We start from the raw sequence: 16,275 nt of genomic DNA on the forward strand, positions 1-16,275 counted from the left end.
GAAAGAAGAAGAAGATTTCCACATACACTGCACAACATAAAAAGAGTATTCAATATAAAACCATGAATTTCTATTTCACACTGCTTACTTTTTTGAAAAACCATGTAATAAATGCTACACATTATTTTCAAAATTACCCTACTTTTCTGTACATCCTTCTAAGTTTTCTTTTGTTCTCTACTGTGCACTTTTTATTTTACCCTCCTCATTCTGTCCTAGAGAAGGCTATCATTAGATAGAGATATGTGTCTGTTTACACACATGTGTGTGTGTAAAAAATTATACTATATATCCAATTATCAGTTCTTTCTCTGGATGTGAATTGTATCTTCCCTCATTGGAACTTCGTAGTTGATTTGAGTCTTTGTATGTTATATTTTATATGATCTGCCTATTAGTTATTACATACATTTAAATAAAATGTATTTTATATTTTATATATATATATATATGCATATATATAAATCATTCAAAATTATTTTTAAACAATATTGGGTACACATTTCACTTTTTATTTCATACAAGTCTTTCCATGTTTTACTAAAAATCAAACAATTCAATATTTCTTACAGCATAATTATCACAATCATACCACAGCTCATTTAGCTATTCCCCAATTGACAGGCATCCCTTTAATTTACAGTTTTCTGTCACCACAAAGAGAGCTGCTATAAATATTTTAGAACATATAATTTCTTTTCCTTTTTCCCTTATTATCTTGGGAAACAGACTTGATAGAGATTTTGGTTGGGTCAAAGAATTTACACAATTTTATAACTCTTTGGGCGTAATTCCAGATTGCTCTCCAAGATGGTTGGATCAGTTCTCAGAACTACCAGCAGTGAATTAGTATCTCAATTTTTCCACATCTTCCTCAACATTTGTCATTTTTCCCTTCTATCATTTTTAACAAAGTGATAGGTGAAAGGTGAGATCTCAAAGTTGTTTTAATTTGCATTTCTCTAAATCAAAAGTAATTTAGAACATTTTTAATTGACTGTGTAGAGTTTTAATTTCTTCAAAAGAAAACTGCCTATTTATATCCTTTGACCCTTTATCAATTGGGGAATGACTTGCATTTTTATAAATTTGACAGAATTCTTTATATTTTTGAGATATGAGACCTTTATTTGAGAAACTATAAAATTTTTCTCCCAATTTTCTGTTTTCCTTCTAATCTTGGCTACATTTGTCTTATTTGTACAAAACCTTTTAATTTAGTATAATCAAAATTATCTGTTTTATATCTTACATTGCTTTCTATCCCTTCTTTATTCATAAATTTTATTGTCATCCATAAATCTAAGAGGTAATAAATTCCATGTTCTATTAATTTCTTATATCATCTCCTTTTAGATCTAGGTCTTTCTAGTGTATCAGTTTGCTTTTATCTTGGCAAATGGCATAAAATAATGATCTATGCTCAATTTTCTACCAGATTGCTTTCCAGATTTCCCAACAATCTTCATCAAATTATTAATTCTTAATCCCAAATGCTTAAATCTTTACATTTGTCAGATAAAAGATTACTATAATCATTTGCTACTGTATATTGTATGTCTACTTTATTCCACTAATCTATCTTTCTTAGTCATTATCATATTTGATAATTGTTGCCTTAAAAGTATAGTTAAAGATGTGGTACTGATACTACTCCTTCCTTCTTTTACATTTTTTCATTAATTTATTTGATTTTCTTGATCTTTTGTTCTTCCAAATGAATTTGTTATTATATCTTCTAGTTCGGTAAAATAATATTTTGGCAATTTAATTAGGATAGCACTAAATAAATAGATTAGTTTAGGTAAAACTGTCATTTTTATTACATTAGCCTGCTGACCCATAAACAATTTATGTTTCTCCAGTTATTCAAATTTAACTGTTTAAAAAATAAATTATGATAATATATATCAAAATATAATAATTAAATAATGACATATAAAGTAATTTTGTTCATATACTTCCTGGGTTTGGTTTGATAGTTATTCTTCCAAGAATTTTATAATGTCTAATGTCTCCATCATTTTAAATATTTTACTATCTCTTCCTGCAGGGTTTTGTTGGTGATCTATAGAAATGCTGCTGATTTATGAGGTTTTATTTTATATTCTGCTGCTTTACTAAAAGTATTGCTTCCACCAGCTTTCTAGTTGAATCTTTAGGATTTTATAAGTATATCATTATATTATCTGCAAAAAGAGATAGTTTTATTATCTCATTGCCCATTTTGATTCCTTCAATTTCTTTTTTTCCCATTATTGTTAGCATTTGTGTTTCACTCCTGCTTACTCCTGCTTCTAAATCATCCCTATTACAAATAATGCTTGTTTATGGTTTTAGGTGGGTACTTTTCATTTTAAGGAAACATTTCTTTATAGCTATACTTTTGAGTTTTTTTAATAAGAATGAGTGTCGTATTTTCTCAAAAGCCTTTTTTTGCATCTACTGATGTAATCATGATTTTTGTTACTTCTATTCTTGATATAATCAGTTATGTTAATAGTTCTCTGGTAGCAATTCTGATATAAAATCTACTTGGTCAGATCTTATAAACTTTTTAATATGTTATTATGGTCTCATAATATTTGATTTAATATGTTTGCATCCATATTTATTAATGAAATTAACTTTTTAAATTAGTGCTTTTCCTAGTTTAGGCATCGGTATCACAATTGTTTCATAAAAGGAGTTTGACTGGATTCTTTCTTTGCTTAGTATTCCAAATAATTTATTTAATATTGAAATTAATTATTCTTTAAATGTTTGGTAGAATTCATTTGAAATCCTTCTGGTCCTGATGTTTTTTTCTTAGGAAGCACATTTAAGTAATGTTCGAACTAGCTTTCTGGAGGACTTTGGGATCCGCCTGAGTCCTTGGTCTTAGTGGAGAAGTGATGAAGGCAGGACAGCCACCACGAGTGGTCAAAGATGGAATGTCTATTTTCCAATCCTTAGCCTTTATATACCTTATTGTAATTATATCATTTCAGTATATTGATTATGTGTGAACTAGAGAACCATTATATCACTATACTAAGTATATATGTGAATTAGAGAACAATCATCTCATCAATTCCACTGAATTAACACCTTGTTTCAAGTATACTTATTTCAAGTATACTTCTCCAAAGTTCCACCCTCTACAATTTATGACCTATTCACTTTCTTTTCATAAAATATGTTTATTTAGGTATTCTATTTCCTCTTCTGCTAATCTAGGCAGTTTAGATTTTTGTAAGTATTCCTCATTCTACTTAACTTAATCAATTTATTGGTATATAATTGTGCAAATAGCTCATTAAAATTGTATCAGTCTCATCTTCTAAGGGTTAGATTTGCTCTTTTCATTTTAATATCAGTGATTTGGTGTTCTCTCTTTTTAAAAATCATATTAACCAATGGTATATCTTTTTTATTTTGTGTGTGTGTGTGTGTGTGTGTGTGTGTGTGTGTGTTTTCCATAAAACCAGCTCTTGGTTTTATTTTTTTAAGTCAATAGTTTTATTTCTCTCACCTTTAATTTTTAAGATTTCCAATTTGGTGTTTAGTTGGGGATTTTTATTTGTTCTTTAAATTTTTTATTTGCATACCAAATTGATTGATCTGTTCTCTATCTATTTTACACATTTTCCTCTAATTACTATACTTGCTGCATCTCATAGATGCTGATATATTGTCTCATTATTTAAGATTAGGTTGTTTAGTCTTCAATTAATTTTTGATCTGTTTCCATGGTTCCTTATTAAATAAAATTTTATTGTATTATAATCAGAAAAGGATGCATTTAATATTTTTGCTTTCTGCATTTAACTGTAAAATTTTCATATATGGTCAGTTTTTGGGAAGATACCATGTATCATTGAGAAAAAAGCTAATTCCTTTTGATTCCCATTAAATTCTCTCCAGATATCTATCATATCTAGCATCTAAGATTCAATTCACATCCCTATCTTATGTATTTTTTTTGTTTGCTTTATCTAATTCTGAGAGGAAAAGGTTAAGCTCCTCCATCATTAGAGTATTATCATCTATTTCTGCCTATAGTTCATTTAACTTTTCCTTTAAAAATTTAGATGCGGGGCAGCTAGGTGGCGCAGTGGATAGAGCACTAGCCCTGAATTCAGGAGGACCCGAGTTCAAATTTGGTCTCAGACATTTAACACCCTGGGCAAGTGACTTAACCCCAGCCTCAAAAAAAAAAAAAAAAAAAAAAAAAAAAAAAAAAAAAATTAGATGCTCCAGAGAAAAAACTGTGGAGCCTGAGTATGGAATGAAGCATACTATTTCCATTTTTTTGTTTTGTTTTATTGTTTTTTTTTTTTTTTTCTTTCTTTCTTGTGATTTTCCCCTTTTGTTCTGATTTTTCAACATGACTTACGGCAATATGTTAAAAATTAATTGTACATGTATAACCCATATCAGATTGCTTACTATCTGGGGGAATGGAAAGCTAAAGGAGGGAGAAAAAAAATTTGGAACTCAGTCTTACAAAAATGGATTTTGAAAACGATCTTTACTTGTAGTTGGAGAGATAATATACAATTAAAATAGTTTTTTAAAAGAAACAAAAAAAATTTTAAAATTTAAAAAAATTAGGTGCTATAGTATTTGGTACTGAAAGATTTAGTATTAATGTTATTTCATTAATAATATTTTTTATTTATAATATTTCACCTGAAAGTCTTTCAATTCATTTAAAATTTTTTTTTTTAAATTTAGGAATATACTTGGTTGTTATTCTTGTTTATAAACACAGCTCCTTTGCTCTTTGAAAGAGAATGTCCCAACCTCTTCTGATTCTCATGTTATCTTGACTGTAGCTCCATAGTATTTAATTTTTTCCCCTGTTGTCTGTGGTATTTTCTTCTTAATCTGGGAACTTTAAAACATGGCTATGATATTCCTGAGAATTTTCTTTTTAGGATCTCTTTCAGGTGGTGATGGATTTTTTTTTTTTCTGTTTCTATATTATCCTCTTGTTATAACTTCAGGTCAATTTTCTCTCATAATTTTTTGTAATATATTTAGATTCTTTGTTTGCATAACTTTTTTGGTAGTCAAATAATTCTTATATTGTCTCTCCTTGATTTATTCTCTAAATCAGTTGTTTTTCTAATGAAATGTTTCATATTCTTTTCCATTTTTTTCATTCTTTTGATTTTGTTGTATTATTTCTTAGTGCCTTATAACATCATTCCCTTTGTCTAATTCTAGTTTTGAGCAGTTATTTTCTTAAGTTTTTACATCTCTTTTTCCAATGGGTTAACTTTTCATAATTTTCTTGGATTGCTCTTAGTTTTATCCTAATTTTCCTCAACATCTCTTATTTATTTATTTATTTATTTAAATTTTTATTTATTTATTTATTTATTTATTCATTCATTCATTCATTCATTCATTCATTCATTCATTCATTCATTTATTCATTCATTCATTCATTTATTTATTTATTTATTTATTTATTTATTTATAATATAAGCTTTTTTAATAAGCGTTTCCAAGAACTCTTTTTGGGCCTGTGACCATTTGACATTTTTCTTTGTAGTAGGAGTGAACCCAGTTTTCTCTATTCCCATAGTTACTAACTATGGTTTGATTCATTCTTTTTTTGCTTAGTCATTATTTTTTTTATCCCCAGTAGCTTGATGATGCTTTAGGCCTCAGGTTTTTCATACTGTTATTTACTAAGCTCTGACTGGTGGTCAGATACTTCTCTCACTGCCTCATTGCTGGAGTCCCCAACCTTGCTGAAACTGGAAATATTCTTGCTCCTGGGATCCCTCCTACAGCAGCACTGTTCATTTTTTCTTTGTTTCCTTGTAGGTTTTCTTTTATTTTCTGCTGTGCATTTTTTACTTTATTCTTCCCCCTCACTTTCTTCTCCCCCTCCAAAAGACTACAGTTAAGCACAGATATATTTATGTTTACATATATGTATATGTAATGAGTACATACATGCACATATATACCTACATACATACATACACATACACATATACACATTATCTCTTATTTCCTCTTACTGCTAACTCTTCTACTTCCTACTGCTTAATTTTCTTTGTTGTTACTTAACCTATTCCCCTATCCCTATCCCAAGGATACCTTCCATAACTTCTCCCCTTTCTTCTCTTCTTCTTTATCCCTTTTCCATTTATCTACATACCTTTCTAAACTCCAATTCCTCCATTCTTATTTCTTTTTTGGAAGGTGTTATATCCTTCTACTTACATATATATGTATTGTTTCTTCTTATCATCCCTCCTTTTGCTTTTGTACTTTATTTGTATAGCCTAATTACTATTTTTACCTTTTACTACACAATTTTGATTCTTATAATCACATCATACCCAGCTCTACTCCAGTCTTTCTTTTGGACTACCTAATTATATAAATGACAATCTTAAATATGTAGTTTACATTTCCACATATAAAACATAAATAGTTTGTCCTTATTGAGTCCCTTGAAATTAGTCTTTGATGTTGACTCTTATATGTCAGATTTTCTATTGAGTTCAGGTTTGTTTGCAACAAATCCTGAAAATCTGATAGTTCTCATTGAATGTCCATTTTTTTCTATTCAGCATTATATTTAATTTTGCTGGATATAATATTTTTGGCCACAAACTTAGCTCTTTTGCTCTTTGATATATATAGTATTTCAGTAACTACAGTCTTTTATTGTAGCCATTGACAGGTCTTGTATGATTCTAAAAGTAGGCTTTATTTGAATTGTTTGAAGTTTGGCAGATTTTCTTTTCATTCACTTTTCAGTAAAATTTTCTCTTTCATCTGGGGATTTCAAAATTTAGCAGTAATGTTCCTGTATTGTTTTCTTGAAGGATCTCTTTCAGGTGGTGATCAGTGGGGTCTTTTCTATTTCCACTTTCCCCTCTTGCTCTATCATTTCAAGATAATTTTCTCTAATTATTTCTTGTATTATTATATCAAGATTCTTTTTTTTTTGTTCATAGTTTTCAAGTAGTCCAATTATTCTTAAGTTTTTTCTTCTTGATTTGTTCTCAAGATTAGTTGCTTTTCTTATAAGATGTCTCACATTCTCTTCTATTTTTAATTCTTTCATCTTTTGTTTTATTATTTCATAATCTCTTATAACTTCACTAGCTTGCCCTTTCCCAGTTCTAATCTTCAAAGAGTCATTTTCTTAAGATTCTGGATCTCCTCTTTTAGTTGGTTGACTTCTTTTTATAATCTCATTTTTCCTAAATTATTCTTATTTTCTTTTTGTTTTTCCTAAATATCTCATTCAATTTTTAAAGTCTTTTTTTTTTTTTTTTTGAGTTCTTGAATTATTTTTGGACACATAACCATTTAATATTATGTTTTGTAATCAGAGGGGTATTTTTTACTTCAATAACTTTCTCTGAAGATGAACCCCAGTTTTCCTTATTCCCAAAGTAACTTTCTATAGTTGGGTTCTTTCTCCTTTGCCTGCTCATTTTTGCAAAATAAGAGTTTTTAAGAGTGATTATAAAATCACTTCTAGTCTTAGGAAGTGTGGGGAGTGGTACTCCTTGTTTCAAGTCTTCTTTCAGTTCTTCCTTTTGGCCTGGAACCCAAATATCAAGAACTCCACCTTTTTGTGAGTGCCCAAAGCCAGCAGGGAACCTGTCTCACAGCTTCCGTATTCACCAGTTTGTGTGCTGATTTCTTCTCACCCAGGGTCAAGTCTGAGCAACACAGAAGAGCCTGGCATTCTATATCAGCAGAGGTTCCTTCAATATTCCCCAACAAGACTCTTGCCTACCCACACTGTTCAAGAAATGAAAGTTCTTGTTGTTGGGACTGAGTCTACTTCTGAATCCAGCAAGTCCGAGGGCTCCCTGTTTGCTGTTTAAGCAGAGCTAGCCCGGAAGTATTTACACAAAACTTCTTCCTGGGGTCATTCTTTAGATCTTCTCAAATTGTCCCAGGGGGACCATTCTGCCCCAACCCTTATTTGTTTATAATTGGTCTTATGTTCACTTTGAGTCTCAATTTTGTTTTGTTTGTGGGGAGAATATGGAGAGCTTGGAATTTGCTGACCTACTTTTATCATCTTCCTAGAATCCTCTCTAGCCCACTTATTTTAGAATTGAACAACGAGGCACCTTGAGGGAAAGAGAGTTATTGGTCAAGGAATTATATGGCTTTACTGAATTGTCTTACCATTTGGCAGTTACTAATAGGATATACAAAATTGTGTTCACATTTACCCAGCAAGAGGAGAAACAAGGAATAAAAAGGATTATAGCCACAATATTATTTATTTTGAATAGTATATTGGTACTCTTTATCATTACATTAAAATCATTTAAGGTATGAGGGAGAGATATAGACTCTTCACCCTCCAGATTGAATCCACTTTTGAAATAAGGAAAGATCAAAACCATCTAATACTAAAGTGACTGAATCTGGCAATGTACACCAACATTCTGCCCTGTCCTTCTGCCATGTTGAAAGATATATGTCCATTCTTCTCAGGCTTACAACCTAGGAGTTATTCCTAACTTTTTGCACTCTCTCTCTCTGTCTCTCTCTCTCTCTCTGAATCTCTCTGTCTCTCTGTCTCTCTTTCATTGCCAAGGCCTATTGATTACACCTTTTTAGCATCTGCCTAATATACCCTTTTCTCTCTTCTGACATTGCTGTCACTCTGGTACATCACCTCATCACCTCACACCTATACTACTATATCCTGCTTTTGATTCTACCTGCTTCAAGTCTCTCCCCACTACAATCCATCCTCCATTTAGCCATCAAAATGATTTTCCTATAGCATAGTTCTAGCCGTGTCACCCTTCCCCTATCATAAATTAGAGTGGCTCCCTATCAGTTCTAGGATGTAATACAAAATTCTTTTTCACATTCACATTATTTAATAGCTTAGGCCACTTTCTACTCTACTCTTCCTACACTTTATTTCCACATTACATATTCTCAGTCTGGTTGTCCTGTCTGTTCCACAAACCAGATACTTTTTCTCTTGGCTTTGGGCATCTTCTGGTTGGTTTTATGAAGGTCTCTGGAGCAGCCTTCATTTCAGCAGATTAATCACCACAAGAATAGCCAGGTGTTAAAGTCCAAAGTCCAAATTCTTTATTGTCTCCTTATCTGGGGCCCAGTTAGCTTTCTTGAGGTCTTTCAGACAGTCTTAGTGGGGGGAGCAGGAGGACAGGCCAGCCACCACAAGGCTGATGAAGATGGAATGAATGTTTCTCCTTGGCTCCAAGAGCTTGAGCTCCCACCTCTAGTCCTCTGTCTTCTCCTACTATGACCCTGGCTGAGTTTGTCCCAGCTTATATGTGCTATTATAATTACATTATCATAGGTGTGCATCTTATAGAACTATATTAAGTACTAAGTACATATACTGAACTAGAGAACTATTAATCACCGTGCTAAATTAGATAACCATTGTTTCTAGCAATTCTACTGAGTTAGCACCTTGTAAGAATCCTTGTTTCAAGTACATTACAGTTGTACTGCCCATTACAGTTATTCATGCCTGGAATACTCTCCATCCTCAACTCTTAATTACTAACTTCCCTGACTTCCTTTAAGTTCTATCTAAAATATCATCTTTTACATAAAATTTTCCCCAATCCTTCTTAACTATAATGCCTTTTCTGTGTTAATTATTTTCTGTTTCTCCTTTATATAACTAGTTTGTATGTATTTGTGTGCATACTTTGTATATTGTATTATGAGGTACATTATGATTGTACATTGAGGGCAAGGACTGATTTTTGCCTCTTTTTGTATCCACAGAATTTAGAAAAGTATTTGGTACATCTAATGGGCGCTTAATAAATGTTTGATTGATTGATTGAATGATTTCTAAAATACTTAGCAATTTCCTTGGTTGAGGTTGAGTCTAATAATAGAGTCTACTAATATCACTCCATACATGAGGAATATAAATAAAGGAGTCTGACTTTAGCTCCTTTAGAGCTTAACAGAGAAGGAAATTTTAGTTCATAATTTTCTTCTTTGCATTAAAGGGAAAATAGCCCTATTTTAATGTGAACAAAAAATTTTAAAGGTTGGGAATGGAGAAAAGGAAGCATTAAAGATTACTTTACCAATAACTTAACATCACTAAATAAACCTTGTGGTCATTTTAGGTTGGATCCAGTATGCAGAAAGAGTTCTGGGTAACCCAGTAACACCACATATATGTACTGCAAAATCCCCCCAGCAGATCATGGGATCATTGGTGAAAGATTACTTTGCCAGACAACAGGTAATTTGATTTTCTTCCCTATTTATTTGCCTAATAGTTTCTGACTTATATTTGTAATAACTCAAAGTCAGTTTTATGTTTTAGATCATTGATGTTCATTCTCTCTTCAGGATTACGTCATATGGTCCCCCTCTAAGATTACAGAATGAGAGTTGGCAGGAGGAAACTAAGACAGCTAGCTATTTATGGAACACTGCCAATAGCTGCTATTTGCATGTTTTTTATTTTCTTCTTTTTTTCCCCATATTTTCCAAACCACTGATAACAAAGGGTCTACTATTCTCCAAGGGTTGGCTGATCAGTGTCTGTTCTAATTTTTCCTATTAATGTGCTTTGTATGTATGTTATATAGTAATCATAATAGCTAGTATTTTATGAAGAATGTTAAGGCTTTCAAAGCACATTACATATTATTTCATTTGGTCATCTCTGTGAGATGGGTGCTTTTAAAAATTCTTACTTTGTAGATGAGGAAACAGACTTAGTGAGATTAAATGATTTGCCTAGGGTCACACATTTATTGTATCCAAGGCAGGCTTTGAAAAATTCAGTCTTGGCAGCTAGGTGGTGCAGTGGATAGAGCACCAGCCCTGAAGTCAGGACTTAACACTTTCTAGTAGCGTGATCCTGGGCAAGTCACTTAACCCCAATTGGGTCAGCAAAAAAGAAAAAGAAAAACTCAGTCTTCCTGATTTCCACGTACAGCACTCTATCAATTATGCCCCCTGCCTGCTGAAATAAATCAAATCAATAAACAGTTACTAAGTGTCTGTTGTGTGCCAGGCATTGTGCTAAGCACTGTTGATACAAAGAAGCACATAAGCAGTCCTTGCATACCTACAAAGAGATTACAGTCTAATAGGAGAAGACAACATGTAAGCAATGATATACTTACAAGATATATTCAGGGCAAGTTTAAGATAATGTCAGAAGGGAAGACAATAATATCTCATTTGTTTCACTTTGCAGGCCCTAGCACACACATAGGAGTCAGTAAGTAAATCTTTGATGTTTAGATGGCTTAACAACAGTCTCTTGAGTACTAGTGAAGTATTGAGATAATCATTTCTAGGTACCATTTAAAACAATTTTTAAAATAAATTCCCCCAGGTTTTTCACTACTGTCTTCTAGGTAGCTGCAAGGAATACAAAAGAAGAAAGTCCCAGCCCAGCATGGTAACAGAGTAAATGGAACTTGGGTTAGGAATTAGAAAACCTGTATATGAACCCTCCTACTCTCAGATCTCTTCCTCTTTCTCTCTCTTTTTCTATCCCTCTCCCCCTCCAATTTCATCCATAAAATGGGAATGAAAATACTTGCAATTACTATATAACAAGGATTGTTGTCATGTGGTTTTATAAGCCCTTATAATACTTTAGAGATCTGAATTAAATTATGAAATAATGAATGACAAAATAATATATGACCAAATGCTGAATTTTGAAGTTCAACAAAGGGCAAAGCTGGTGTAGGCTGGAATAACTAAGAAAAACTTTCATTTCTGTTTCGTATCCATTTCCATTTTCAATTACTTTTCTATCCATTTCTGTTTCTTTGGAGCAAGAGGTGGATCATTTGTCAGAGAGGAGAGAAGAGAGAACTTCAGATGGGGTAAAAAAAACATGAACAAAGGCACAGACGTAGGAATAAACTGACATCTTTGAAGATAAGTATTAATTGAGAGATAGGATTTCATTACAAGGGTAGGTGAACTGACCATGAGGAGAACTATAACTTTGACATTCCTTTGATGGACTCTTAAAGGAAGGCCCTCAGGCTTTTAAAAATTTTCTTCTACTTTCCTATTCAAAGATTCATACTGTTGGAAGTAGCAGCATATTAGACCATATGCCCTTTTAAATAATCTATTCATTTCTTATGTGTTTTTCAATGTAGCACAGAATGTTCTGGGATCAATCTCCCTCCCTCCTCCCTCAGACTAAGATTGACAAATGGTTTCCAGATCTCAACTACTATTCCTTTTTTGATTCTAGGGGTAAACCTGAAAAGTTGAGGTGTTTGTATCAACACTATTGCTTTTACAGTGTTCCCCTAATATAAATAACCAGCTTTCTCTCCAATCTCTATTTGACCAGCTACTCTCTCCTCAGTATCATTTAGCATCGTTTAGCTTTTGCAAAGGGATATTTACTGAGAAAGTATATTAAAGACAGAGGTGCAAATACATTATCTCTTGAACTAGGGCCGGCTCTCTCCTTATGCACTTGGTTCCTCGGACAGTGAGTTCAAACGTAATAAAGTGACTGTTACAAATCATACCTATCTCAAATTTACTTCTGGGGTGGATGAGATGCTCCCTTGTTTATAGGACATGGTGTCTCAGAGCTGATTCATTGGTCAAATATTCAATGGAGTCGATTTTCTTGACCTCTGATGGCTCTTCCAACCTTTCAAAGCTCTCAAATTTATAACCAGCTTAATTCCATCACTGATACTCATTCACCTAAGATCACGAAAGAATAGAGATACAGAAGCAGCATCACTCATTCATAGCTGCACAATGTCTGAATAAGGAGAGTTGTCAGCTAGTTGCATCAGATCCCCCAGTTGGAGACTTAAAGCATTTCTTCCTCCTGAGAAATGAGAAAGCTTTCATCTATTTAAGCTTTTTTATATATTCTCAGTTCCAGCTCAGCAGCCAATTTTGTCATTTCATCACTGTATATTAAGCAAACAGAAAACAGTATACTTGTATATGTTCTCTAGTAGCAAGAGAGGACTTTTCTATTATATATATCCTAAGGCAGATTCAACAGATCTCCAGAGGATTTGGTAGGAAGAACATATTGCACGTTCTTTGAGAAACAGGCACTCATTGGCTAATTTCTCCATTATGTCAAATTCACCAGATGTCTGTTAGTCATAAAAGAAGTGGTTTAAATTGATATGAATGGCAGGACAGAATTAACTAGACTGGATTTCTGCACTGTAATCATTATCATCGTTGCTTTTACATGGACTCAATTTTTTTTCTTTTTTAAGTTCTAGTTCTAAGGTGCCACAATTGGTTCTAAGTCAGCCCTGAAATAATGATAATTCTTTTTTTTCCTAGAATTTGTCTCCAGATAAAATCTTCCATATCATTGTGGCCCCTTGTTATGACAAGAAGCTAGAAGCTCTTAGAGAAGATTTTTACACTGCTTCATATAATTCTCATGATGTTGATTGTGTGTTAACATCAGGTAAAATGATCTTTCTGTTTACCTCATAATTTATTGCTAGCATAAAAAGGTGCTTTTTTGCTAGATTTTTGTAGTGCTAAGAAATGTGTATGGTATTGGATAATATAAAAGAGATACTATATTTTAAATTGTTTATAAGAAACATCTTCACTGGGAATATTAACTGCAAAGTTTATGAGCTAGACCAGTTCTTATCTTAGGATGGTACTTTCACATCTCTGACTATATGAATTTAATAAAACACTCAAAATGAAAATAGCTAGGGTATATGAATACATATGCATTCATGTCAATACAACTAATTTAAATCATACCAAATTGGAAACTTTCCCAGAAAATGACAAAAACAAAGTATGAATTGTATAGTCCCAATACTTCCTTCTGAATTGTGTAGATTATATAGCTCCAGTACTTTCTTCTGTAAACTAATGGAAAGATAGTTTGTTACTAAAATAATTATCTAATAAAGAAATTTAATTAACTAGGAGCAATATCTGAATTGCTCATCAGGTGGTGCATTATTTAAACTGCCAGGCCTTCTAATTTACTTTATCTGATACCGACATAAAATAGCCTTTTCCTAAAAGGCTACAATATGCTCATTACATGTATATGCTATTACAGTCTCACTGCAACTTTGTTGTAAGTACTATTTATTTACCCATTCCCCAGCAAATTAATTTAGAAGACAAAATAGATATTATTCAAAAAATATCTTTTAAATATATATTAAAATAACAAATCTTCTGATCATCAGCCTTTACCCCTATCCTGGCTCCATTCCTCATTTCAGTGTATACTGCATTTCTTAGATTCAGAAACTTAGTATGTTATTATCACATAGTTTACTGTACATAGAATACAATGAAAAAGAAAATAAACCAAATAGTTTTATATAAATACTTATCTCCAGCTACTCATATCCCTCCTTACTGTTATCCTTTCAAGTCTATGGTAGCATTAGGAGAAATCCTTTTCACACTTACCCTTTATTATTATTGTTCATTAATTTTAGTTGTGTTGAATTCTTCATGATTCCTTTTAGGATTTTCTTGGCAAACTGGTTGGCCAATTCCTTCTCCAGCTCATTTTATAGATGAGGAACTGAGGCAAACAGATTTAAGTGACTTGGAAAGGGTCACAGAGCTAGTGAGTGTCTCAGGCTATATTTGTAATCAGGAATGAGTCTGTTTAATTCCCAACCCAGTGTTATATTCCCTGCACCATCTAGCTACCTATGTATTCACCTTGAGATTATTGGAAAGGAACACAAGTAGGCTCTTCATTCCCTGTCTTAGGATCATGAACTCATAAAAAGAAAAAACAAGGAAGGTAGTATAGGAAATAAATTTCCCCAGTTTACCTTCTGAATAGAATTCACCATATCCATTGATTGCTCTGGGCAGCTTTGGATCTTTTCTTTTCTCATGGCCATTCAGAGCTGGGCTAGTTAGTGATTGTCTCTCCTTGTGCTGAGTGTGGTATTTATACCTCTCCCTGGGTTCCAGTCATTAGCTGCTACTCTCTCTTAGAAAGTCTGATTTTTAAGAGCCACAGAAAAAGAACAAGTAAAAAGGATATACTATATAGCATGCTATTATTATCCTATCATAGTTACTTTTTATCAAGATCTTGGATGAAGGAGGGGGTTGGGAGTGGAATAGAATTATTAAAGTATCAGAATCATCAAAAATTGCTCTCCCAGTCTCTTTCTCTGGGATTCATTTCCTGAAACTAGGTAAAAACAATTTTAGGAGATAAATAGGACAAACAGGATCACAAGTTATATAAGGTATCTGTAAATATATTTTTTTTAAGCCTCAGTTTAGGAATATAAAAGCTTATTCGTGATCCCTTTACATGTAGTGTTTCCCATTTTATGTCTTAGACATTTAAGGAATCTGAGGATTCCAATTAGCTAACTTATTTTGAGGGGTTTGGGGTTTTTTGTTTTATTTTGTTTTTGTTTTGGCTTTGTTTTTTTTTCCCCCAAGACTTTCCAGAACCTGTTTTTTTTTTTTTGTTTTGTTTTGTTTTGTTTTGTTATTTATTTGGAGGTAATGAAACCCCACATAGATATTCATTGGGGAAGTGAGAGATAGAAGAGCTAAAGCAGGGAACAAGAAAGTCAGCAATATTACCAAAAATGTTTGCTTGTCTACTGTTCTTTGCAGAAGTAAGTCTCCAAACTTTTTAAAATTATATGCCCCAACAGTAAAACATTTTTGAGCATGTTTTCTTGAATATGTGTAAAATTGTAAATTTACTAAATATAAATTACACACATATTATATTATATAACAGTATAAAATTATAAAACAGATACTCCCCCAATAGACATTTTCTTTTTAATTTTACTTTATTTTATTATTTTAATTTTCCCCAGTTATATGTAAAAACATTTTTTTTGTTATGCACTTACATTCATTTTTAAAAATATTTCCATTTGTATTATGTTGGGTGAGAAAAATCAGAACAAAAGACAAAAACCACTAGGGAAAAAAAGGTGAAAAGGTAGAAGAAGAAGAATATTCCATTACTTTCTGTAGAGGGTCACATATAGTGGGGGCAACTCTGGGTAAGGTATAAGACCCTTCAGCCCAGTGGGAACCTGCTGGCAATGTCTGGTTTGACTCCCCATCTTCCTTTGGTACCTCTCATCCTTCCTGAGAAGTCAAGGAGGACGTAACCATCTATGTCCTACTTGAAGCAAGGGATACTTATAGTAAGAGGAATTTCCATATCTATAGCAGGGTGCTTATAGTTAATACATGCTTAGTGTGCTGTGATGATGTAACATACTGAAGTATTTAAGGGCTGAGAGGGCT

The 16,275-nt window shown here is 32.5% G+C and overlaps 1 protein-coding gene across 3 annotated transcripts in view; it reads left to right on the forward strand.

Annotated features, from left to right (window-relative positions):
- Window positions 1-16,275, forward strand: part of NARF (nuclear prelamin A recognition factor) — a 71,186-nt gene that overhangs the window by 13,838 nt on the left and 41,073 nt on the right. For all 3 annotated transcript variants that reach the window (XM_074265015.1, XM_074265017.1, XM_074265016.1), the window contains 2 exons: window positions 10,125-10,243; window positions 13,318-13,447. In XM_074265015.1, coding sequence (XP_074121116.1) covers window positions 10,125-10,243; window positions 13,318-13,447 — 249 coding nt within the window. The remainder of the gene's footprint in view (window positions 1-10,124; window positions 10,244-13,317; window positions 13,448-16,275) is intronic.

Source organism: Sminthopsis crassicaudata, chromosome 4 (assembly GCF_048593235.1).
Source record: "Sminthopsis crassicaudata isolate SCR6 chromosome 4, ASM4859323v1, whole genome shotgun sequence".
NCBI lineage: Eukaryota > Metazoa > Chordata > Mammalia > Dasyuromorphia > Dasyuridae > Sminthopsis > Sminthopsis crassicaudata.